This window comes from Narcine bancroftii, chromosome 1 (assembly GCF_036971445.1).
Source record: "Narcine bancroftii isolate sNarBan1 chromosome 1, sNarBan1.hap1, whole genome shotgun sequence".
In the NCBI taxonomy this organism is placed as follows: Eukaryota; Metazoa; Chordata; class Chondrichthyes; order Torpediniformes; family Narcinidae; genus Narcine; species Narcine bancroftii.
The window spans coordinates 434,210,054-434,235,438 of NC_091469.1; the positions used below are offsets into that span (position 1 = coordinate 434,210,054).

At 37.0% G+C, this 25,385-nt stretch overlaps 1 protein-coding gene across 1 annotated transcript in view; it reads right to left on the reverse strand.

Annotated features, from left to right (window-relative positions):
* Window positions 1-2,020: 2,020 nt before the first annotated feature.
* LOC138753516 (uncharacterized) overlaps window positions 2,021-25,385 on the reverse strand; it is a 29,048-nt gene continuing 5,683 nt past the window's right edge. Inside the window, exons 2-5 of the mRNA XM_069916632.1 lie at window positions 21,743-21,851; window positions 18,371-18,490; window positions 4,361-4,439; window positions 2,021-4,285 (exon numbers count right to left, since the gene is read on the reverse strand). Of these exons, the coding sequence (XP_069772733.1) occupies window positions 4,194-4,285; window positions 4,361-4,439; window positions 18,371-18,490; window positions 21,743-21,851 (400 nt within the window). The 3' untranslated portion in view covers window positions 2,021-4,193. The remainder of the gene's footprint in view (window positions 4,286-4,360; window positions 4,440-18,370; window positions 18,491-21,742; window positions 21,852-25,385) is intronic.

The window sequence follows — 25,385 nt, forward strand, 5'->3', positions numbered from 1 at the left end:
TGGTTTGATATATATCCATTTACTGTCACCTTCGCCATTGGACCCTTATATAATGCTTTAATCCAATTAATATATTTCTCTGGTAGGTTGAACCTCTGTAATACTTTGAATAAATAATTCCATTCTACCCTGTCAAAGGCTTTCTCTGCGTCTAAAGCAACAGCGACCGTTGGCGTCTTATTTCCTTGAACTGCATGGATTAAGTTAATTAACTTACAGACATTGTCTGTTGTTCATCTTTTCTTAATAAATCCAGTTTGATCTAGTTTTACTATTTTTGGTACACAGTTGGCCAAACTGTTTGCTAATAGTTTTGCTATTATCTCATAATCTGAGTTAAGTAGAGATATTGGTCTATATGATGCTGGTGTTAGTGGATTCTTCCCTGTCTTTGGTATTACTGTAATTATTGCTGTCTTACATGAATCTGGCATGTTTCGTGTTTCTTCTATCTGGTTCATTACTTCCAGGAGAGGAGGAATTAGTACCTCTTTAAATGTTTTATAGAATTCTATTGGGAGTCCATCCTCCCCAGGTGTTTTATTGTTCGGTAGCTTTTTTAATACATCTTGTATTTCCTCTATTTCAAATGGTTTTATCAATTTGTTTTGGTCCTCTTCTTGCAATTTCGGTAGTCCAATTTTAGCTAGAAACTCATCTATTTTGTCTTCTTTCCCTTCGTTCTCAGTTCGGTATAAATGGTCATAGAATTCCTTAAAGCTTTTATTGATCTCTGCTGGGTTAGATGTAATTTGTTTGTTCTTTTTCCTTGATGCCAATACCGTTCTTTTAGCTTGTTCTGTTTTAAGCTGCCAAGCCAGTATTTTGTGCATTTTTTTCTCCTAGCTCGTAATACTTCTGCTTTATTTTATATGTAATTTGTTTGTCCTGGAGCCTCCATGTTGATGCAATTACAAAGAAGGTTTGTCAGAAGCCATACTTTGTGAGTTGCCTGAGGAGATTCAGTATGTCTCCAAAAACTTCTACAGATGTACCATGAAGAGCATTCTGTGTGGTTGCAACACTGTCTGGCACAGAGGTGCCAAGTCTCAGGACAAGAATAAATTCCAGAGCATTATTAACTTTGCCTGCGACATCACAGGCACCAGACTTCTCTCCATTGACAACATCTACATAAGACTGTGTCTTAAAAAAGCAGCCTCTATCCTCAAAGACTCGCACCACCCAGGCCATGCCCCCTTCACTCTGCTACCATCAAGAAAAATGTAGAGGAGCCTAAATATGAGAACTCAGCGGCACAAGAACAGCTTTTTCCCCGCTGCCTTCAGATTCATGAATAACCAATGAACCAAAAACACTACCTTACTTTTCGTGCACTATTTTTTTTTAATTTATAGTAATGTTGTAAGATGGTTATAATATGAATGTTTGCTCTCTGATGCTGCCAAAAACACCAAATTTCATGACTTGCTCAGGACAATAAAATTCTGATTCTTAATTTCTCTTTCAACCATAGTGCAGGAGAGGATCTATGTACAAAAAGGCAGTCTGAAATGTTTCCAAATATACAGACTGATTGATCACTGAATCAACATCACCCTAAATAGCATTGCCCAATCAATTCATCTCACTTCATCATGATATTAAAATGCAGCTCTTAGTAATTTATTTACAGACAGTTTTTTGAGAACCTAAATTAATGCTAAATCTCCAGTAACCCAAACCAAAATATTTCAGCCTTGTAAGGTACAGTGGATGAAACAACTAGGCTATGAAGTACTTAAACAATATCAAGAGCGATTAATTAGTTTTATGGATAAACCAGAAAGCAATGTCAACATGCCAGTCATTTATTTCTTTTCACTGAAGATTACTGTTGCATTGGAGAAATGGCAAGTGACTGTTCTCCCCAGTCATGTTGGGGATCAATGTTATTCAGAGTAAACATGAATTCATTTTTTGTTCCTGTGTTAGAATTTACACTGAAGGAGATTTGATGTGATTCAGTGTCTGAATAATCATCTCAGTTCAACTACATACTGTATACACATTACCTCAATGAATTTTCACCAGTTTAATGAAATAATAATGAGGTAAGGAATTAGTTCTAAGACAAATATTTAAAATAATTCCTTCTCTTACAAGACCAAGTAGAACCATTAGTCAAATCAATAGCTTTATGAGGCGATATTATACAGGTACACAATCCGGACATCTAAAAGCTGGAAAGCTCCAAAATCCACCAAGTGGGGGGAAGATACGGCAGCACGACTCGGGCGGGGTGAGGGGGAAGAGACTGGCAGCGCGAGTTGGGCAGGCGAGGGGAAGAGACCGGCAGCGCGAGAGACCAGGTGGAAGTGGATACTGCAGCACAATTCAGGTGAGCTTAAATCAGGCTTTCCGAAGTTAGAAACACACTGTCCCCCAAGGGTTCCGAATGAAGGATTGTGTACCTGTACTGCAATTATACAAATACTCTATATTCTTAATGTACTATCAAAGATTATTTAATCAAGCTGTAGATTAAAAATTAAAATGCAAAATTTGAGTTTTCTTTTACATTTTGATTTAAACTGGACATGTCCAAGTGTGGAATCAGTATTAAAGAGGACATACCTGTATATCAGGAACTCAAATTCTTGACAGCATCAAGGTATTTCCCATCAATTCTCTCTTTGAAACTTAAGCACTCCCTTAACTTATAATGACAGTATTATGAAGAATGGGGTAGTCAAAAATCAGAAAAATATTTTCATTAACTAACTTTATTACATGTAATATTTATCCAGACAAATGGAATTTCTAAAATTTGTTGAGAAACCAGAACCAAAAAAAAATGAATGAGGGTCTTGCTACATTCTGGGAATACTATTAATTATTAATTTATACGGTTACTAATATGGAACAGAAAGCAAATTGCAGGAGGAACTCAATGGGTTGGGCAACATCTAGGAGGGAACCAGTGAGCCGGCATTTTGAGTCAAGACCTTTTGTCATGGCTGCAGATCACAAGAGGACAAGGAGACATGATAGGGACAGCAGCAGGGAAAGCAGTGAAACCACCATACAGCACAGGGGCCTCAGCACGAGGTGGGTGGGGGAGCAGCGTTGGACTCAGGAATGACCAGAGGCCCACATAGTATTAGGGGTCTTGGCCTCAGGTTGAGTAGCACCCCCCCCCCCCCCCCCACTTTGGTGTCACGTTACTGATGGAATCTTACAATCCTTTGTGAAAGTGAGGAATACAATCAAATGCTGCTTGAAAAAGTCGATCTGGTGAGAACAAAAAAAAAACTCAAATCCATGGCATGTTTGAGAGAGTGAGGCTCAGACTTACAAAAGGGAAAGGATCAAATTTTACCAACACATGGCAGAGAGGGTATGAAGGGAACTAGTTGGGATGAGCTACGAATGGAGTATACTTACCCAAAATCCTGGCTGAGACTGAATTGAGAGATCTAGAAATGAAGCTGGAAACCACACGGGTCAAGACAGTGGTTAAGATTAGTAGCGAGGATGAATACATGGCTATCATAGCAAGTCTTGGTGAGAACATTGTCAAAAAGTAGAAGACCAATAGAAATCACAGGAGAAGTCCCACAAATCTCCTGTGGTTAAGAGAAAAACCTTCAGAGTCGGCATTCCTTGAAGAGACCGCAATGAAGTAGTAGAAAGGAGAGACAAGAGACATTAGTTGCTGGAACCTGCAGCAAATCAAATTGCTGGAGGAACTCAGCAGGTCAGGCAGCATCTGCGGAAGGAAATGGGGAAAAAAAAAAAATCGACATTCTGGGTGGAGATCCTTCCTGAAGGTAGTTAATTAACCATCAATGGTGGGAAGAACCACCAAAATAAAATAAGGTGTGATATACTAAAGGAAAATGACACAAGGGAGAATGGAAGTAGACGGAAAACAGATTGGGATGAATAACTATTTTGACCCAACTATTTTTCTGTTCATTCTATCATTTCTCTGAAATAGCTCACTTGTGTTACAGAATGCCCAATCATTAAATGGATGGATTTCTTGATTCTATTGACTATGGTGACAAGAGTTTTCATTTCTTTCTTCAATGAACTTCACAGTCTTTGGTAGTAACATTGAGGAAAGACTGAATGTAATACTGAGAAAACAATCATTTCAAAGTCTTTGAACAAGGATTTATAAAAAGCATCTCCAAGTCAAACAACATAATGCAGCTTTCCAATTTTCTTAATAAAGCACATCACAATTAGTAAATAGAACAATTAGCTGATGAAAATTGAGTGCACTTGAAGTTGTTTGTGGATTCGCTATAACCTGAAACTTTGTCCAAGGCACTACCTGGAAAACAAGAAATGAATAGTAGAACTTCGATATTAGTGGAAAGTTGATGCAATTTAAATGTTCAGGTCTCACCTTCGATAAGGTTGTGCAAGTTGCAGTAGTTAGTACCATAGTCAAACACCGCATACCACAATTCAGAAATGGAGAATCCCTGGAATAAGAATGGTTTCATTTCATTAAAATCAGCATAACTGAATACAATTAGTATAATGGAAGGAACAAATGAATTTCAGATACACCACTATGTGAAAGATTTGGATATTAACTCAGAAGATGCGGAATCTATATGGGTAGAACTGAGGAATAGCAAGGGGTGGAAAACGTTAGTGGGGGTGGTATATAGGCCTCCAAATAGTAGTGTAGAGGTGAGGGAAGGCATTAAAAGAGAAATTAGAAAAGCGTGCAATAAGGGAACAGTTGTCATCATGGGAGACTTTAATTTGCATATAGATTGGACTACTCAAATTGGTAAAAATACAGAGGAGGAGGAATTCCTTGAATGTTTACGGGACGGTTATCTAGAACAATATGTCGAGGAACCAACTCGGGAGCAGGCCATTTTAGATTGGGTATTATGCAATGATAAGGGGCTAATCAGCAATCTTGTTGTGCGAGGCCCTTTGGGTAGGAGCGATCACAATATGATCGAATTCTCACTCGACATGGACAGTGATGAAATTAAAACCGAGACTAAGGTCCTGAATTTAAATAAAGGGAATTATGATGGTATGAGACGAGAGTTGAGTAAGATTGATTGGGTCGTGTTTATGGGGGAGTTGACTGTGGATAGACAATGGAAAGCATTCACAGATCTAATGGAGAAATTGCAAAAATCGTTTATACCGGTTTGGCATAAAAATAAACCAAAAAAGGTGACTCAACCATGGATAAAAAGGGAAATTAGAGACAGCATTGGGTCTAAAGAGAGAGCATATCAATTGGCCAAAAAAAGTACCACAACCGAAGACTGGGAGAAGTTCAAGATGCAGCAAAGGAGGACAAAGGGATTAATCAAGAGAGCAAAAATAAATTACAAAAGTAAGCTTGTTGCAAATATAAAAACCGACTGCAAAAGCTTTTATAAATATGTCAAGAGGAAAAGATTGGTGAAATCCAGAGTAGGTCCTTTGCAGTCGGAATCAGGGGAATATATAATGGGGAATAAGGAAATGGCAGACCAATTAAATTCTTACTTTAGTTCTGTTTTTACAAGAGAGGATACAAATAACCTCCGAAGGATGTTGAGAAACATAGAGACTAATGCAAGGGAGGAACTGAAAGAAATCAGTATCTCTAAGGACATGGTCTTGGGGAAATTGATGGGATTGAAGGCAGATAAATCCCAAGGGCCTGATAATCTACATCCTAGGGTACTCAAGGAAGTGGCCATTCAGATAGCAGATGCTTTAAGAATTATTTTCCAGAACTCGATAGACTCAGGATCAGTACCCATGGATTGGAGGATAGCTAATGTTACCCCACTATTTAAAAAGGGGGGTAGAGAAAAAGCGGAGAATTATAGGCCGGTGAGCCTTACATCAGTAGTGGGCAAATGATGGAATCCATTATTAAGGATGTAATAGCGGAGCATATGACTAGCAGAGAAGGGATCGGACGGAGTCAACATGGATTTACAAAAGGTAAATCGTGCTTGACAAATCTATTGGAATTCTTTGAGATGGTGACAGGTAAAATAGATGGGGGAGAGCCAGTGGATGTGGTGTACCTGGACTTCCAAAAGGCCTTCGATAAGGTCCTGCATAAACGACTGGCTTCCAAAATCAAGGCTCATGGGATTGGGGGCAAAGTATTGATGTGGATTGAGAACTGGCTGGCAGGTAGAAGACAGAGAGTTGGGATAAATGGCTCGTTTTCTGAGTGGCAGGCCGTGACCAGTGGGGTACCACAGGGATCTGTACTGGGACCCTAGCTGTTCACAATTTACATTAATGATCTGGATGAGGGATTAGATGTAATATCTCCAAATTTTCAGATGACATTAAGCTAGGAGGGGTTGTGTGCACGGAAGAGGGGGTCAGGAAGCTCTAGTGTGATTTGGATAAATTGAAGGACTGGGCAGATACATGGCAAATGCACTACAATGTGGATAAATGTGAAGTTACCCACTTTGGTAATACAAACCGGAGGGCAGATTACTATTTGAATGGCAATAGATTAAGAGATGGGGAAGTGCAGAGAGACCTAGGGGTACTTGTACATCAGTCTCTGAAGGCGAGCATGCAGGTACAGCAGGCGGTTAAAAAGGCAAATGGTATGTTGGCCTTCATATCAAGAGGGTTTGAGTATAGGAACAAGGATACCTTACTGCAGCTGGAGTATTGTGTGCAGTTTTGGTCACCTTATCTAAGGAAGGATGTTCTTGCAATGGAGGGAGTGCAGAGGCGATTCACCAGGCTAATACTGGAATGGCAGGAATGACTTCTGAGGAAAGATTACGCCAATTGGGATTGTACTCCCTGGAGTTTAGAAGATTGAGAGGGGATCTCATAGAGACATATAAAATTCTGGCAGGACTGGACAGAGTGGATGCAGATGGGATGTTTCCAATGATGGGAAAATCCAGAACCCGGGGCCATGGTTTGAGGATAATAGGCAAACCATTTAGGACCGAGATGAGGAGGAATTTCTATACCCAGAGGGTGGTGAATCTGTGGAATTCATTGCCACAGAGGGCAGTAGAGGCAGGTTCATTAAATATATTTAAGAGGGAATTAGATATATTTCTTCAGTATAAGGGTATTAAAGCTTATGGAGAGAAGGCGGGGACGGGGTACTGAACTTTAAGATCAGCCATGATCTCGTTGAATGGCGGAGCAGGCTCGAAGGGTCGAATGACCTACTCCTGCTCCTATCTTCTATGTTTTTTTCTATGTTTCTATCTATGACAATCTTTCTCACATTCTAATTGAATATTAGATGTGATTAAAAACTGGTTAAATTCTCAAATTTAGAATATCAAAACTTCAACCTGCATGTATTAATTTCTGACGCATCCAACCAACAATACTGTGGGAAGGAACACGATCATCAGAAGAGATGCTGTGGTTCAAGAAGGTGGCTAATTTTCACCTTCCTAAGAAAAATTAGAGATACCCTCAGCAGCATAAGGACACCTTCTTCCCCACTGCCATCACCAATGAACCAAAGACACTGCCTCACTTTTCAAGAATTTTTAAACATTTATTGTTGTGAGGTGAATGTTTGCCCTATGATTCTGCTGCAAAACAACAAATTTTGTGACTTGTTCATGACAATAAATTCTGATTCTGAAACTTCCTTAGTGTTCCAAGAAAGTTGAGGCAATGCAAAACTTCTTGCAATAAACACTAATATAACTTTTATTTCTTAATTATTTGATGTTAACTTTCATAAATCTTACCAGATTTCTTTGAACAGGCTCTTTCAACCTTTTACCGTTTTAAAAGAGGTTTGGTCAATGATTTAGTCCATCCATATCCCAATGAGTCTTCTCAGCATCCTTTCAACTTGCATTAACACTAAGCTTTGCAACATTGGCAACTGAATTTATTCAAGTTGGTCTCTAGGTGTCTCAATGATTGGGACGAGATGCAAGTTTGTTAGTGCTCTGAGGGACACAAGATTTGAAACATCTGCAGTTTTCTGCCCCAAGTACATTGAATTGGAGGGGTTGTCAATGCTACAAATTCATGTCTTTCCTGATTCGGACACTGCCCTCTCCCCAACTTCTCTTGCAAACCCCTCTTTGACAATTCTCATTTTGCACTTAAGATTTTTTTGTTAGAGATGTCATGTTGTTTATGAAATTGCTGTATCATAGCACTCAAGTCCTTTTCATGGGATCGGTCTTTTAAAAATAAAATCAAAGCTGTGTAAATGTTAGCACAATTTAAATATTCCTGTGATCAATGAGTACTTTAAACTTTTCCTTTCTACTCACATATCACTTTTAAGTGAAAAAAAACACAAATGCTGGAGAAACTCAGCAGGTCAAACAGTGCCTTTACATAGCAATGGTGAAGATACATCACCAACGTTTCAGGCTGGAGCCCTTCATCAAGTAATCCCTATGCTATAGGGGCTCTGTGATTGGTAAAAGATTACTTAAGGCAGTACATGAGTGGGAAGGGAAGGTTGAGACCCAATTGTTACTATTTTGTTTTATTTTTAAACTTTAAGATTTTCAAATTACATAGAAATAATAAACAAAAGTAAAAAGAAAATAAACTAAAACACTAAGCCAGCCCCGCAATGGGAGCTAAAAAAAAAACATATATCAAATAATTAAAAACTTAAACAATACAATATTTTAAGATATTTCTAGACCCATACATTCCAAATAAGGTGACCATTTTTGAACAAAAAAAGAATAATTATCATGCAAATTGTTATTTTTTCCATATAAATGCAAGATCTCAATTCATTATGCCAACGAGCTATATTTACTTCTACATTATCTTTCCAAGTAATCACAATACATTTCCATGCTACTGCCAGTGCTAAATGAACAAAAGTTATCTGAAACTTATCCAACCCCAAACCAGTCAGCGAGACAATATAATCCAACAAAAAAATTTCTGGGTCTAACGGCAATTTAAGCTTAAATAATTTTTTTTTAAATATTCTAATTTTTATACTCTCAGAATCCCATATGTTTAAATACCTATTATTAATTATCAAAAAGAATTCAATAGTTACTTATAAACCTCAGGAAATTAATGATCAATTTTGTTCATTTTATCAGAAATTATATACTTCTGAGGGAATTCAAGATGATGGTTATATTGAATTTTTTTTTTTTAATCTGCTTTAGATTTTCCAGTCTTTGGAGAAGATGAAGTGAAAGAATTGGAGTCTCCATTTACAGATTTTGAGATTAAAGAGGCTATACAGGATATGCCAAATGGGAAGTCTCCAGGTGACGATGGATTTAGAGTAGAGTTTTATAAGGTATTTTATGAGGATTTGTCCCCTATATTTATGGATGTGCTTCAACAAATAACAGATGAACAATCATAATCAGAATCTTGTTCGAGTATGATAATTACAGTAATTCCAAAGAAGACCGAGATCCATTGAATGTGGCTTCATATCGGCCAATTTCTTTATTAAATGTAGATTATAAAATAATAGCTAAAATATTGGCAAATAGACTTGCTAAATATTTACCTCAGTTAGTACATATTGATCAACCAGGTTTTAAGAATAGGTATGTTTCCGATAATATCCTTAGATTGATTACATTGATCGATGCATTGAGGCAGCAACCCAACCAACCAATGGTTGCCGTGCTCGACGCAGAAAAAGCATTTGATCGGGTTGAGTGGATGTTTTTATTTAAAGAGCTAGAAAAATTTAATTTTGGGCCTTTTTTTTTAACTGGTTGGGTTAAGGCACAATATAAAAATCCAGTTGCTAGGGTGGTGACGAATGGCAAAATTTCTTTGTCATTTAATTTAGCACGATCAACACATCAAGGTTGTCCATTGTCACCAGCCTTATTTGCATTGATCATTGAACCGTTAGCTCATTTAGACAAAATGATAATATTAAAGGGATAAAAATTTCAGATGATGAATATAAGATTAATTTATTTGTCAATGATGTATTGATTTATTTAACACATCCAGAACAATCGTTGAAGCATTTGCAAAAATGGAGGAATTTGGTGTATTATCTGGGTATAAAGTAAATTGGAACAAAAGTGAAATATTACCAATTTTGGACAGGAATTATAGTGAGTTTAAACAGATTACAAAATTACGATGGTCTGATAAAATTAAATACTTAGGAGTAATTGTTGATGCAAATTATCAATCTCTATATAAATTAAATTATGTACCATCATTGAAAAAGATTAAGATGGATTTGATCAAGTGGAAAGATCTGTTAATATTAATAGGTCGGGTAAATTGTATTAAGATGAATATCTTTCCATGTATTCAATATCTTCTTCAGTCGATTCCATGTTCCCTTCCAAAAGTACTTTTTCAAGATTTGAATATGGTGGTGAGGAAATTTTTATGGAAGGGAAAGTTAGCGAGAGTAGCATTACAGAAATTGATGTGGAAATATGTTTTAGGAGGACTTCAATACCTCATTTTCAAATTATGATGAAGCTGCACAATTAAAATTCGTTAATAGAATGCTGGACATTACACAACCTCCTAGTTGGGCTAAAATGGAATTAGCTTGTATTTCTGAATTTCAGGTTCATCAGTTTATATTTAAGTGGAATTCATGTTTATTACAGGGATATAATATGCCTGTATTAAAACATTTATTAGGGATCTGGACTAAAAGGAATTCTGTTATAAGTATGAGGGGTAAGTTATCAATTCAAACTCCATTATATCAAAATAGGGTTATTCCTTTTAGGATGAATAATAGGTAGTTAAAAGGTATGGGATTGTGAGGGTATAAAGGTGATTGAGGATTGCTTTGAAGAAGGTCAGTTACTATTTTACTTGAGACAAATTATCATTGGCCCATTTCCTTTGGAGTTATGAAACCGTACACATAAAGAGTCAATTAGGTACAATTAAAACAGTGGTTTTCAACCTTTTTTTCCCACTCACATACCACCTTAAGTAATCTCTATGCCATAGGTGCTATGTGATTAGTTTTTTTTAAACTTTATTTATTTGAAGAATCATTAATAGTAATACAAAATACATTCCATAAAGAAAATTTTATATGAATATATATTAAAAAAATAAAATTTTAAAAAATCAAGTCCCCACTCCCCTCCCCTCCCACCCCATCAGCCAGCTCTCTTAAGGAGAGCTAAAAATATATAAACAGAAACTAAAATATATAATAAATCAAAATATATCTAAATGCATATATTCCAAATATGGTAACCACTTATTAACAAAAAAAAATAATTGTCATGTAGATTATACATAATTTTTTTCCATTACAATACAAGCTTTCAATTCATTATGCCATCGCATTATATTAATCACTACATTATCTTTCCATATACTTGCTACACATTTTTGAGTTACAAACAATGCTAAATATATAAATGCAATTTGAAATGTATCCAACCCTAATCCCCTTAAAGGAATCATATAACCCATTAAAAAAATAGATGGATCTAATGGTAACAAAATTATATAATTTTTCCAAAATTAACTTAATTTCATCCCAGAATGGTTATTGTACATGCACACAAGACCAAACAGCATGTAAAAAAGTTCCAGTACATACACCACATCTAAAACAAGAATCCAAATTAATAAAACCATATTTTTTCAATTTCTCTGGTGTTAAATACAACTGATGTAGAAAGTTATAATTAACCATTCCATACCACACATTCGTCAATTTAGTAACACTATCATGACACGTATCTGCCCAGAAGTCTTCAGGAAAAACAAAAGCTAAATCATTTTCCCATTTAAACTTAGACTTCTCTATAATGGAGTTAAAATTGACAAATTACCTTTTGATCCTAAAATCTTATTTTTTAATCCATAATTTTAATAGATGTTTTAAGATCAGCATATTATATTCCCTCCACAAATTTACATTCCATCGAAATATAAATTGATACACCTCGACTTCAGAAATACAGGCCATCTCAACTTTAGCCCAACTCGGGGGTTGGTCCAAATCCATCAATCTACTAATAAATTTCAACTGGGCTGCTTCATAATACTTTTGAAAATGAGGTAATTGAAGCCCACCTAACGCATATTCTAAGTAAGTTTATTTAATGCTATCCGTGGTAATTTACATTTCCATAAAAATTCTCTTGTAACTTTATTTAAATCCTGAAAGAAACTCTTTGAAAGAGAACAAGGTATTGATTGAAATAAATATTGAATAGGAGGAAAAATATTCATCCTAATACAATTAACTCATCCAATTAAAGTTAACGGAAGATCTTTCCACTTAATTAAATCTGCTTTAATCTTTTTTAATAATGGAACATAATTTAACTTGTATAAAGATTGATACTCAGCATTTACAATTATTCCTAAATATTTAATTTTATCAGATCATTTCAGTTTTATAATACTTTTTAACTCTGAATAATCTCCTTCTCTGACTGGTAAAATTTCACTCTTATCCCAGTTAACTTTATATCCAAATAATGTTCAATATTGTAATAAACATTCCCGTAAATGTGGCAATGATTGTTCTGGGTTTGTTAAATATATCAAAACATCATCTGAAAACAAATTAATCTTATACTCTTCGTCCATAACTCTCATCCCTCTTATCTGTTCATTCTGCCTTATTGTTTGAGCTAATGGTTCAATAGCCAATGCAAACAGAACTGATGACAATGGACAACTTTGTCGAGTTAAACGCGTCAATTTAAACAATGATGAAACTTGACCATTTGTCTCCACCCTAGCAGTCGGGTTCGCATATAAAGCTTTAACACAACCAATAAAAAAAGGGCCAAATTTAAACTTCTCCAATACTTTAAATAAAAAAACCCATCCGACCCTATCAAAGGCTTTTTCCAACATCAAGCACAACCAATTTTGGGCTGCTGTCGATATGCATTGACCAAACTAATCAATCAAAGAATATTATCTGAAGCATTTCTATTTTTAATAAAACCTGTTTGATCAACATGTATCAATTTAGGTAGATACTAAGCAAGTCGATTTGCCAACACTTTTGCTATTATTTTATAATCAACATGCAATAAAGAATTAGGTCTATACGAAGACACTTTCAACGGGTCTCTATCTTTTTTCGGAATTACAGTAATTAAAGCACTGGAGCAAGATTCTGGTAACTCAGTCTGTCACTTGTTGTAATACCTCCCCAAACACCAAAGATAAATCTCCATAAAAAGTTTTATAAAATTCCACCGAAAACCCATCATCACCTGGTGACTTCCCATTGGACATTTCCAACATGGCCACCTTCATCTCTAATCTGTAAATGTAGCTTCCAAATCCATAACATCCTCCTCTTCTAATGCTGATAATGTTAGCTTAGATAAATAAGAATCAATAGAACCACTATCCTGTTTACCCTCAGAAGTATATATTTTTTTATAAAATGAATAAAACTGGTCATTAATTTCCTGAGGCTTATAGGTAACTGTTGAATTCTTTTTTACAGCATTAATAATCCGTGAAACTTGTTCCTTCTTTAACTGCCATGCAAGTACCTCATGTGCCCTCTCACCCAACTCATGATAACGCTGCTTAGATCGATTAATTAAACATTCAAATTGATAAGTCTACAATCTATTATAATGCAATTTCAATTTAGTCAAAGCCACTTTTTTTTAAATCTTCTTTCATTTCCTTCTGAAATTCCTTCTCCAATTCATCAATTTGCTTTTCTGATTCAAAGGTTTCTGCCATATACTGCTTCTTAACTTTAGTGGTATAACTAATAATCTGTCCTCTTGAATAAGCTTTTAACGCATCCCATAACACAAAATGACTTTTTACTGAATTAACATTTTCAGACCAAAGAAAAGTAATCTGTTCTTTAACAAAAATAACAAACTCTGTTTTTTTCAACAACAAATCACCATCTATAAAATGAGCGTACCACTTCTGAACTTACATAAGAAAAAAATAATAAACAATGATCTGATATAACCCTGCTTTTATATTCTGCCTGTAATACCCTTCCTTGCAAATGTGCCGATACTAAACAAAAATCAATTCTAGAAAATGAATCATGTCAAGACGAATAAAAAGAAAAATCCTCCTATGTAGGATTAACCGTTCTCCAAATATCCATCAAATTTAAATCCTTCATCAAGGCCCCAATTTGTATCGCCATCTTTGATTTCTTTATATTTTTTGGGGATCTATCCAACAAAGGAACCAAGACACTATTAAAATCTCCCCCAACTAAAATATTTTCATTAGCTTGATTTAATAATAAAAAAACATCCGAAATAAAACACTCATCGTCCACATAAGGTGCATAAACATTAAGCAAAGTCCAAGATGCAGTAAAAAATTTACAATTCACCTTTAAAACCCTTCCAGCATTCCTTTCCATAGTTTGCAACTCAAAAGACAAATTCTTCTGAATTAGAATTGCTACACCCCTTGCCTTAGGGGTGCCCAACCCAATCTCTCTTCAATTTCAAATCTTCTTTTTCAGTCAAATGCATTTCTTGTAAAAAGGCAATATCAATTTTCATTTTCTTGATATAACCCAAAACTCGCTTTCGCTTAATTGGATTATTTAACCCCTGAACATTAAAAGTTGGAAATTTCAAATTAGAATACAAACTAACAATATAATCACTTACTACAAAATATCGCTCCCCTTCTAGTAAATTAAAACCACTCTCCCTCCCCTAAATATTTTTGAAAAAAAATATATATAGAAAAAAAATTAATTATCCCCCCCCAAAAAAAAACTAGTAACGCCCTAAAAAACATGGTGTGGTAAACCCAACTAGTGGCAGATGACCATCAAAGATTTCAGTGCTATCCACCCACTTCCCCAGCCAGAAATACATCATTCACATTAATACAATTCAATACTGTAAATATATTCAACCCAATGACTCAATTCCCAATGATTGTTCTGGATCTTCATTGTCAATAAGACTTTGTGTTAAAACCTCTTTCTTTCCATTTTTTCCATTCTTCCCATTCTGCAAATTTCCATTTCCATTTACCCTCTTTTTAGGTGACGGTGGCAAAACTCTTCCATGTCCTCGTAAATCCGGTAATGAATTAGCAAAAACTAATGCATCATGATCATTCTCAAAAAATTGAGATTGAAAATTACCATAAAAGACTTTTATCACAGCAGGATATTGAAAAGCAAATTTATAACCCTTCTGCCGCAATACTTCTTTAGCCGAATTAAATTATCCCCAATAATTTCTTGACTCAAATCAGCGTAAAAAAATACTCTGTTATTTTGAATCATCGTTGGAGATTGACTTTGTCGTGCCTTCTGTACCACCAACCGTAATATCATTTCTCTATCTTGAGAGTTCAGGCACCAAACTAAGACCGCTCGTGGTCATAGATTATTTTGATAAATTGGTACAGCAAAGAAAAATTAGGTAGAAATACACTGGGTTCAACTTCCCAAAATAAGGTGTCCTGGTAACTGTTTCTTTTCGTAATGCTCTATGTGCCCTCTCCAATACTAAACCTCCCAAAAAAACTCCTTGCCCAACACCTTGGGAATCCAACTCTTGAAAAATTTTATTGGATCAGACCCTTCAATGTCTTCTGGAAGACCCACAATTTTCACATTGTTTCTCTGACTTTGATTTTCCAATGAATCAATTTTTTTTCAGTAATCCTTTCTTCTGGATTCCCCAATCCACAAACGAATCTTCTTCTTTCTCTATTTTTTCCTTATTACGTACGACTTGAATTTTGCATTCAGAAAAAGCTGTTTCAATTTTTAAAAAATTTTCTTGCACTGTATCCACTGATTTAATACATTTACTGACATCCCTCTTAAGTGTAGATACATCTTCAGACAGATTAGATACATCTTCAGACATATTAGATATTTTAGTTGTCACATCCAAAAATCCTTGAGTAATTTGTTTAGACATATTGTCCATATGATAGGCAATCCCTTCCAAAATTGTGCAAACAGACTCCATTCCAGGTTCCAGTTCCACATCTTGAGACCTACTTTCTCTAGACTCCACCCCAAATTGTTCCTGTGAACTGCTCATTAAAGGTAAGTCTTCCTCTTCTTACAACATTGTCGGGCCCACCCCAGTGCGGCTGCGGGTCTGCACATCTGACGGCCCACACGCGGTCCAGTAATTCACGGACCCTTTAGGCACCATGCATGCCCGGTAAAGCCAGGGACCACGCAGAGGTAGCTTCCAACGCCATTCTGCGCGTCCCCGGCTCACTCGACGGCAGCTTGGGCTCAAGGGCTCTTCTCTCAGCCGGGTCGCCTGCTCAACTCCGGCCGAGCTCGTCAACATGCCGGCACCATCTTGTAGAGACAAGGTCAGCACCAGTGTAATACTCAGCCTGGCAGTTCTCTGTGCCTTGGATGTGCCAAACAACAATTCTGTGGCTTCAGCTGGACAGGTAGGCCTCAATTCTTCAACATTTTTAAAAGAATTTCTTCTGTAATTGAGCTTTCGGTTTTTTTTTAAAACATTAGTCACTATTGTGACCCACTAATATTCCCAAAAATAAAGATACAACTTTTATTCACTAAGGTAAATTTTAAAGATGGGCACTTAAAAAACTGGCTGAGAAGGGGAAGGATCGCACTTCTGCCCTCTACACCATCTTGCCACGCCCCCTGTTCTGTGATTAGTAAGGGATTACTTAAGATGTTATGTGAGTGGAAAGAAAATGTTTGAAAATTACTGTTTTAATCATATCTAATTGACTCATTATGTGCAGTTTCATAACTCCAAAAGAAATGGGCCAATGACAATTTTTCTCAAGTGAAATATTTCAGTAACAATTGGGTCTAGAGCAGTGGTTCTCAACCTTAGTTTTTCCCACTCATGTACCAGCTTAAGTAATCCCTTACTAATCACAGAGCTCCGAAGGCATAGGGATTACTTAAAATGATATGTGAGTGGAAAGAAAAAGGTTGAAAACTACTGATTTAAAGGAATACATGCCAAATACAGACAAATGAGTCAAGCACAGGAAAGCATCTTGGTTGTCCTAGATGAATTGGGCTGAAAGGCATGATTCCGAGTTGTATAATTCTATGATTGTTAATGTCCAGAAAGTATTTTTTTTTTTAAAAAGGCATGAAGAAGAGCAGTGTAAGCTGCCTCAACAGCTACCGCCCAGTAACACTAACTTCCACTGTGATTAAATGCTTTGAGAGGCTGGTCATGGCCAGAATTAACACATACCTAAGCAAAGTTCTGGACCCACTGCAATTCGCCTATAGTCACATTCGCTCCACTGCAGATGGATCTCCACTCAGCTCTGGATCACCACAAAAACAGCAATTCATACACAAGGCTGCTCTTCTTGGACGGCACCTCTGCCTTCAATAACATTATTCCCTCAGTATTGGTCAAAAAGCTACAAACTTTAGGCCTCTGTATCCCTCTCTGCAACTGGATCCTTGACTTTCTCATCGGAAGACCACAGTCAGTATGAATTGGAAACAACATCTCTTCCTCACTGATCATCAACACAGGCGCACCCCAAGGATGTGTGCTTAGCCCACTGATCACCTCGTTATACACCCATGACTGTGGACAGACACAATTCCAATGCCACCTTCAAGGTTACTGATGACACCACAGATGTCAGCAGAATCACAAATGGCAATAAAGAAGCGGACACGAGGGAGGGAGATCAACTCTTTGAAAGGTGTGATGACAACAACCTTGTCTCAATGTCAGCAAAACCAAGAAGGTGACTGTGGACTTCAGGAGGAAGTCAGGGAACACAACCCAATCCTCATCGAGAGCTCAGTAGTGGAGAGCGTCAAGAACATCAAATTCCTGGCTGTCAACATTTCTGAGGATCTGTCCTGAAGCCTCCACATTGATGCAATCACAAAGGCTCGCCAGCGGTTATATTTTGTAATGAGATTTGGTTCGTCACTGAAGACTCTTGTAAACTTCTACAGGTGTACTGTGGAGAGTATTCTGGGTTGATGCATCACTGCCTGGTATCGAGGCACCAACTCTCAGGACAAGAATAAACTTCAGAGAGTTGTTAACTCGGCCTGCAACATAACAGGCACCAGACTTCTCTCCGTCGAGGACATCTACATAAGGCAGTGGCTTACAAAAAACAGCTTCTACCCTCAAAGACCCCCACCACCCAGGCCATGCCTTCTTCACTCTGCTACCATCAGGAAAAAGATACAGGAGCCTAAAAATAAGCACTCAATGGCACAAGGGCAAGTTCTTCCCCACTGATCAAATTCCTGAAATATCAGTAGATACTGCCTTACATTTTATGCATAATAATTCTTACTATTTTTTAAAGTAATGTTGTGAGATAGTTAATAATGTGAATGTTTACCCTATGATTACTGCTGCAAATTTCGTGACTTGTTCATGACAATAAATTCTGATTCTGAAAGAGATTTTGTACAAAAGCATAAGACATTATGTTAGCCTTTTATTAGAAATATAATTATATTACTTACGGATACAAAACAGAAGCTCTTATCCAAGGAGGAAGTCAATTTGAATGTAAGGTCATCAACATATTTGTGTACTGGAGTGGTATGCTGAGCCACAATGTAGTGTTCGTTTGCAGACTTTAGCTACAAATGAGAGTGTAGGATCAGGAAGACAGGAGGAAAAAAAAATTAGTTGCTATCTAAGGAAAATAATCATTAATTACCAGAGCTTTTCTTGCAGTTTATTTTTAAATAGACTTGTATTTTGAATTTTTAAATTAATTCTTATAAATTACTACATTTGCCTTACAAAATAAATAGATTTTCAATTATCTTTAATTTAATAAAGATGTCCTAAGATGGTTCGTAGTCACAAGGAATCAGTAACTGTTCAGAACAGTGTAATTAATTAAATTTCAATTTGATTCGGTAGTGAGAGCCAAAAGATGGACCACCTGATACATATTTGTCTATACATTTCTCTAGTTTTCCATTCAGCAGATATCCTGAAAGGATCCCAGATGTCACCACGATTCAGTCTCAATGAGTAAATTGACTACCATGTTCCTTCCAAATGAATTATATGTGGGAAGAGTCAAAGCATAACATCGGTTTTAAATGTAACACTTTGGCATGAGACCAGGATAGCTATTATTTTCAATATCAACACACAGTCCAACATAGCAAATTAATAAAAGGCATTTGGAATTGAAGTCTCCCAGTGAAATAACATTGCATCATAATGGCAGAGTATTGGGAAAGAAGCTTCTTGGTCCAGTTCTCTGTTCATGCTATCTAAAAATACTCTACCATATGCAGTGCTATCTTAAAAAAAAGTCTTCTCATCTGCATCCCCTCCCCCTTACTGAAAATAAATGCCCAAGTTCATACATGGCAGTGATAGCATGCAACAACTTGCCAACGTTCATTAAACAGTCTTGTGTGCAAGCCAGGTTTTGTCAATCACAGAGAGTGTGGAAGAGTCTGCTACAATGGATTGCAAATCAAGTGGAAGAAAACTGGGGGGGGAAAAAAGAATCATTTGGTTTTTGACTTAAGAGTGGATAGCACAGAAAAATATACTTCAATATAGAAAATATTGATGGCATTTATTCACATAAATAGCAATCAACTTGAATGAGTTTCTCCAAGTTCTATATCCCCTCTTGTAAACCTCAGGCAATCTGTGTTCCTCAATCTTAACCTTTTTTTCATCTCCAAAGTCAATTGCTTCCCTATTGACAGGTTTGGATCCCAAGATTACCTGATCAGTGCAATCTTTTTTTTTTACTCAAAAATAATATTTTCAAGAAAAACATCCACATCAGAAAGGGGAGAAAACAGATGCTCAGTACAGATTCTGGTTAATAACCAGAAAGTACAAATAGTTTAATACAGGCAATAGTCCATCCACACAAGGCATTCACTGCAATAAGGAAAATAAGTAAAATTATCATAATTTTCAGGCAATACAAAATATTGAGAAATTTGCTTGTGTTTATAATATCATATTTTAATTGCAAAGCTTTACTTCTAAAACTACTAAATATCTGTGGTGTTAATATACATCATGGATAATGAAGTTCAGTTCAGTAATGCCTTTGGGCATAGTGTGAAGCCAGAGAGAAAACTCCCATTTCTTGGGATGCTTGCGAGGACATATCACCTCAGAAGGTAGCTCAAATTAAAAGGAAGAGCATAACAAGCACTGAGCCTTCTGCATATGATAAATATTAGCTCATTTAAGTGTCTTAAGATTATTCAGGGCGATTTTAATCCAACAATAGAACTCCGGATTTCAGCACAGTCTTCTCTTAGGTCTCCTGTGACAATTACTTTTTCTTTATCTTCTGATGAATGTATTAAAAATATAGGGGATAGTTAAGAACAGGTTCAAGTGAAAATTATATTTCTGTGTTATGACCCCACTGAAGAATGCCAACCAAAAGGCAAATTTAAATGACAAAAAGCAACAGAAACTTCAGTCTTCAATTTAGATTTCTTGTCAGAGTACAAACATGACATTACATACAACCCTGAAATTATTTTTCCTACGGGCCAGGCAGAATTATCACTTATTGGCAGGGGGGAAAAAAACTGGTTTAATGTACACATTAATACAGAGAGAAAAAAAATCAATTAATGCAAAAGTGTAAGACTCCTTAAATGAGTGCCCGGTTGAGTTTGTTGTTGAGGAGTCTGATGGTGAAGGGGTAGCAGCTGTGCCTGAACCTGGTTGTGCGAGTTTACAGTTTGCTTGTTTACATGTTTACACTGCATAGTTTTTTTTTGCACTACCGATTAGTGGTAATCCTGCCTGGCCTGCAGGAAAAAGAATCTCTCGGTTGTATGTAATGTCATGTATGTACTCTGACAAGAAATCTGAAATCTATACCTCTTTCCTGAGGGCAGCAATAAAAACAGAGCGCGTGCTAGGTGGTGTGGATCCTTGATGCTCTGCATTCTGACAGCACCTTTCCCTGTAAATGTTCTTGATGACGGGGTGGATTTTACCCACAATGTCCTGGCCTGTGTCCACTACCTTTCACAGGGCTTTTCACTCAGGGGCACTGGTATTAGAGGAGAAGAAAGGCTGCCTAATGTTTCACCAGACACATCTGTAGAAATTTCCCATTGTTTACAATGTCATGCCAATCCACCACAAACTCCTGAGGAAGTAAAAGTACTGACGTGCTTTATTCACAATGCCATTTGTGCGTTGGGTCCAGGAAAGATTCTCCAAGATAGTGACTCCCAAGAACTTAAATTGGCTCACCCTCTCCAGCTCTGATCCCCAATAATCACTGGAGGGTACACCTCTAGTTTTCCCTTCCTGAAGTCGACAATAGGCTCCTTGATTTGGTGACAATGAGTGCAAAGTTGTTGTTGATGCACCATTCAGCCAAATTTTCAATCTCCCTCCTGTATACTGACTTATCACCTTTTTTTAATATAACCCACTAGTGTGGTATTGTCAGCGAACTTGTGAATGGTGTGGTTCATGTACCAAACCATACAGTCGTAGGGGTAAAGCGAGTTTATGTAATTCAGCCATTGAGCACATTTTACCATTGATGTATTTGCTCAAGTAATATTTTAACAGGTATGTTGTCCAAATTCCCCTTTGGCTAAAATTCCTTGCACGTTGAAATGTAAAAGTCAACAAAAATGTAAAGAAAAAATACATTCAATTAAGCTATTTCCAGTAGTCATAAACTGAAATATTTTGCAAATATAATCTCCTGTTCTTGTAATTACAATAACTTGTACTTTCAGTTCAAACCAGTGCCTTAGAATGTTTTATTAGATCCACTGTAACATTAATGTTATTATGTCCATTCAGATCTTTTGAATTATTCCAAGAAATGTTAACAGAATTAAGTTTTTGATACTCACAGTATACAAGCATTTTTCTCCTCCATTTGCACAATTATCAGCAGTTTTCCATTCTTTGATCTGGCTGGCTAATTCCAGGTACACATTGTAACAAGGAATCCCAAATGTCCTGCAGAATAAGCATTGAATGGAAATATAGTAAAACCTGTTATCTGGTATTCAAGCGACTGGAAGCCTCAAGCAACCAGCAAAAAAAAAACCCACAGAAAATAAAGAGGTAATCACGCAGCATACAATTTCAAGCAATGAGAAAATACACTTGTCCAGCATCTATAACCCCTCATAGGTGTCAGATACCAGGGGTTTTACTGCAATATTAATTTTCGAAAGGTTGTTAGAAGGATATAGAAAAACAGGAGGAATGAATCATTCTCCCTTCACCTGCATCAATAGAAACATAACTGATACTATATCTCAATACTATTTTCTCACTCTCTCTATCCCATGATCAACAAATTTTGTAACACAAAAGTATCTACTCTAATAGATTAAAACAAGAAAGTCTCCCAGTACTGATTGCAGGCCATCAGCATGGGAGTAAGGCATGCAATACAAAGGGTTGGCTACTGAGAGGTCCCCACTATTGCAGTGGGCAGGGCGAAGGTGCTCACAAACCAATTTCCCATTCTGCATCCTGTCTCTCCAAGGTTGAGGAGGCCACAATGCAGTAGATGGCCCATGCAGATTCACAAGTGAGGTTTTGCTTTGCTTTTTGCTCTACCTTGATGAAGGGCTCAGGCACATTTGTGTATTGGTCTACTTGAATACATTGTGTGACTTGGTCTCCACTTATGGACAGCACAGTTGTCGTAATGGTTAGCACAACGCCATTACACCACCACTGGTTGGACCAGAGTTTGACTCCTGCGCTGTCCATAAGGAGTTTGTAAATGTGCCCCCTGTGTCTACATGGTTTTCTCTGAGGGCTTCGGTTTCCTCCCATTGCTCAAAATGTACTGTGGCGTAAATTGGGCAGCTCGATCCATGGGCCAAAATGGCCTGTTACTGAGCTGTATGTCTAAATTTTTTTTAATTAAAATTTAATGGGGGTGTGGCCATGCTAATGAGCTGAGTAGGTGTTTTGAAAGAGCTCTCCTCAAAAAGCATTAAAAAGACAGTTTAAAAGCTTAAAAACCAGAATTTTACTGTCAAAAATGGATAAAACTAATGCTAAACGACCAATGCAACAAAAAAAACTGTAAAAGTAACAACTCAGCCAGGAGCTTCGAGAGGAAGCCTGATGAGGAGTGACTCAGCAGGGGCCTTGGGTCTGGCTGAAGCCTGCAGAGCTGGGGAGTCGGCCCAAGATATAGCCTCCATCCTGCACATGATGGAAACTTTTGCAGTTGTTTTACGAGTGTGGAATCAGCAATGAGATATATATCAGAGAAGGTCATGGAAATTAAAGAAGTTGTGGGAGACTTAAATAAACAAATGACTCATTCAGAGGCTGAGCTGGACAAAACAAAAGACAGGCTGAAGACACTGGAAGAAAAAGGAAAAATATGGGTGTGTTAGATTATAGATATGTTTCTGGGAGATAAATTAGGGCAGGTTTTTTAGTATAGGTCACATACAAAGACTTCAAAACAGATCTCATTTAAAATACTGCTCAAGCCAGACCGTCTGGCTCCAAGAGCCTTTCCAAAAGCTTTGGGGAGTGCCCAAGCGACTTCACTAATGGATTATTGTTTTGAAAAGCAACAGATAAAAGAACTCGGAAGAGTATGTTCGGAGCTTCAGGCTGTCTGGGAGAGCTGTTTGCTGTTTGAAGGGGGTCATGTGGTTTTATGCAAGCAGAGAGGGAGTCAAACAGGGTTTTCTCAGAGAGAGAAGAAGGGAGATCAGTTCTGCAGCGCGACAGTCAGCAGCAACAGCTGGGACTAGAACAGGACAAGCTGGCAAGCTTGTGGAAAAACACCATTTGGAAGACGGGTTGTGAGGGCTTAGTTCAGCCTGGTCAAAGTCCTTGTGGTCCATATTAGAGGAGAAGACAGGCTGCCTAATGTTTCACTTGAAATAAGAGAAACAAAAAGGAACTCTGTGGTGACCGGAAAGAAAGAGGTTATCATCTGGAGAACCCTGAGGGGACAAGTTTGTTCGGCGAGACACTGAAGTGGCTGATGGAAGTACAACAGTTGTGGATGTCCTGGAACAACAAATCTCTCTCTGAAAACTGACAAAGAACCTTCCTGAGTGGTAACCATTTACCTTTCAAGCACAAAAGCCTGGTGAATTTCATAAATGTTAAATTCTGTGCACAGTATAAGAATTGCCTGCAACCAGTAAACTTGGAGGAATGAGAAGTGAGATTGGTCTGTGAATCAAAGAACTTTTCTGAACTTACACACACATTACATAAACGTGCGCTTAGAATTAGAAAGGGGTTAAGATAGGTTAGTTAATAGTGCTAAGTTAAAGTGTGATTCTGTTTTCATGTTTAAAAACAAATTACCAACTACCAAAATTATTATTGACGCAAAATCAACTAATCCCTTTCACAATAGATAACCTTTCCTTTAGAGAATGGGAGAGAAAAGGGATCAAAAGAATAGAAAATTGTTTTTTTGGAAAATAATTTATTATCTTTTGAACAAATGAAGTACAAATATGGTACAACTCACAGTACAATGTTTGCATACCACCAACTGAAAACCTACTTGAAGGACAAATTGGGAAACAGGCTGAGGTTACCAGAAGGAAGCAGCTTTGAATATGTGATTACAGACACAATATTAAAAGATTTATAACAAACATGTACATCAAGCTGCAAGAGAAAGAAAATGATGAAATAAGCTGTAAACCCAAACAAAAGTGGGAAAAGGATCTGAACAAAGATAAAAAAATGAAAAATGGGAAAAGCTTGGCTCCGGAACTATGAGAAATACAATAAATACGAGGTTACGCATGATACAATATAATTGGTTACACAGGCTATATACCTCGCCCCAAAAGTTAAATAAATGCGACCCAACACTATCAGATAGATGTTTTCGCTGTAAGAAGGAAACGGGAACAACAGTACATGCAATTTGGGCATGTGAGAAAGTGGAAAAGTTTTGGGAAGATCTAAATCAGGTATTAAATAAAATCACAAAAAGCAACAGACCAAAAAATCCAGAGATCTTTCTTCTAAGTAATACAAGAAGTAAAGAACTAGGCCTCGATTTGGATGAAGTACAAAAAAGATTTATTATGATAGCCTTAGCTGTAGCAAAAAAATGTATAATGTCAACCTGAAAATCAGAAGAGAGCCTGGTACATAGAAATGAATAAATGTATTCCATTGGAAAAAATAACATACAATTTAAGAAATAACGTCACAGTATTCCAACAAATTTGGGAAACGTACATGGAACTCAACAGAGAGGGCCTACCGCGGACCTCCTCCCCCTAAAATGACAGAATGAGAAGATGACGAAATGAACTGACCCAGTGTGCAACAGTAGATGACAGAATTTTCTTGTTTATTTTCATTGTGTGATGACATTGTTTAATGGGTTTATTGTATTGTATATGTTGAACGTTTAGTGGGTAGGGAGGGGGGGGTGAAGGAGGGAGGAAAGGGAGGGGGGGTGAAGGAGGGAGGAAAGGGGGGGGTGAAGGAGGGAGGAAAGGGGGGGTGAAGGAGGGAGGAAAGGGG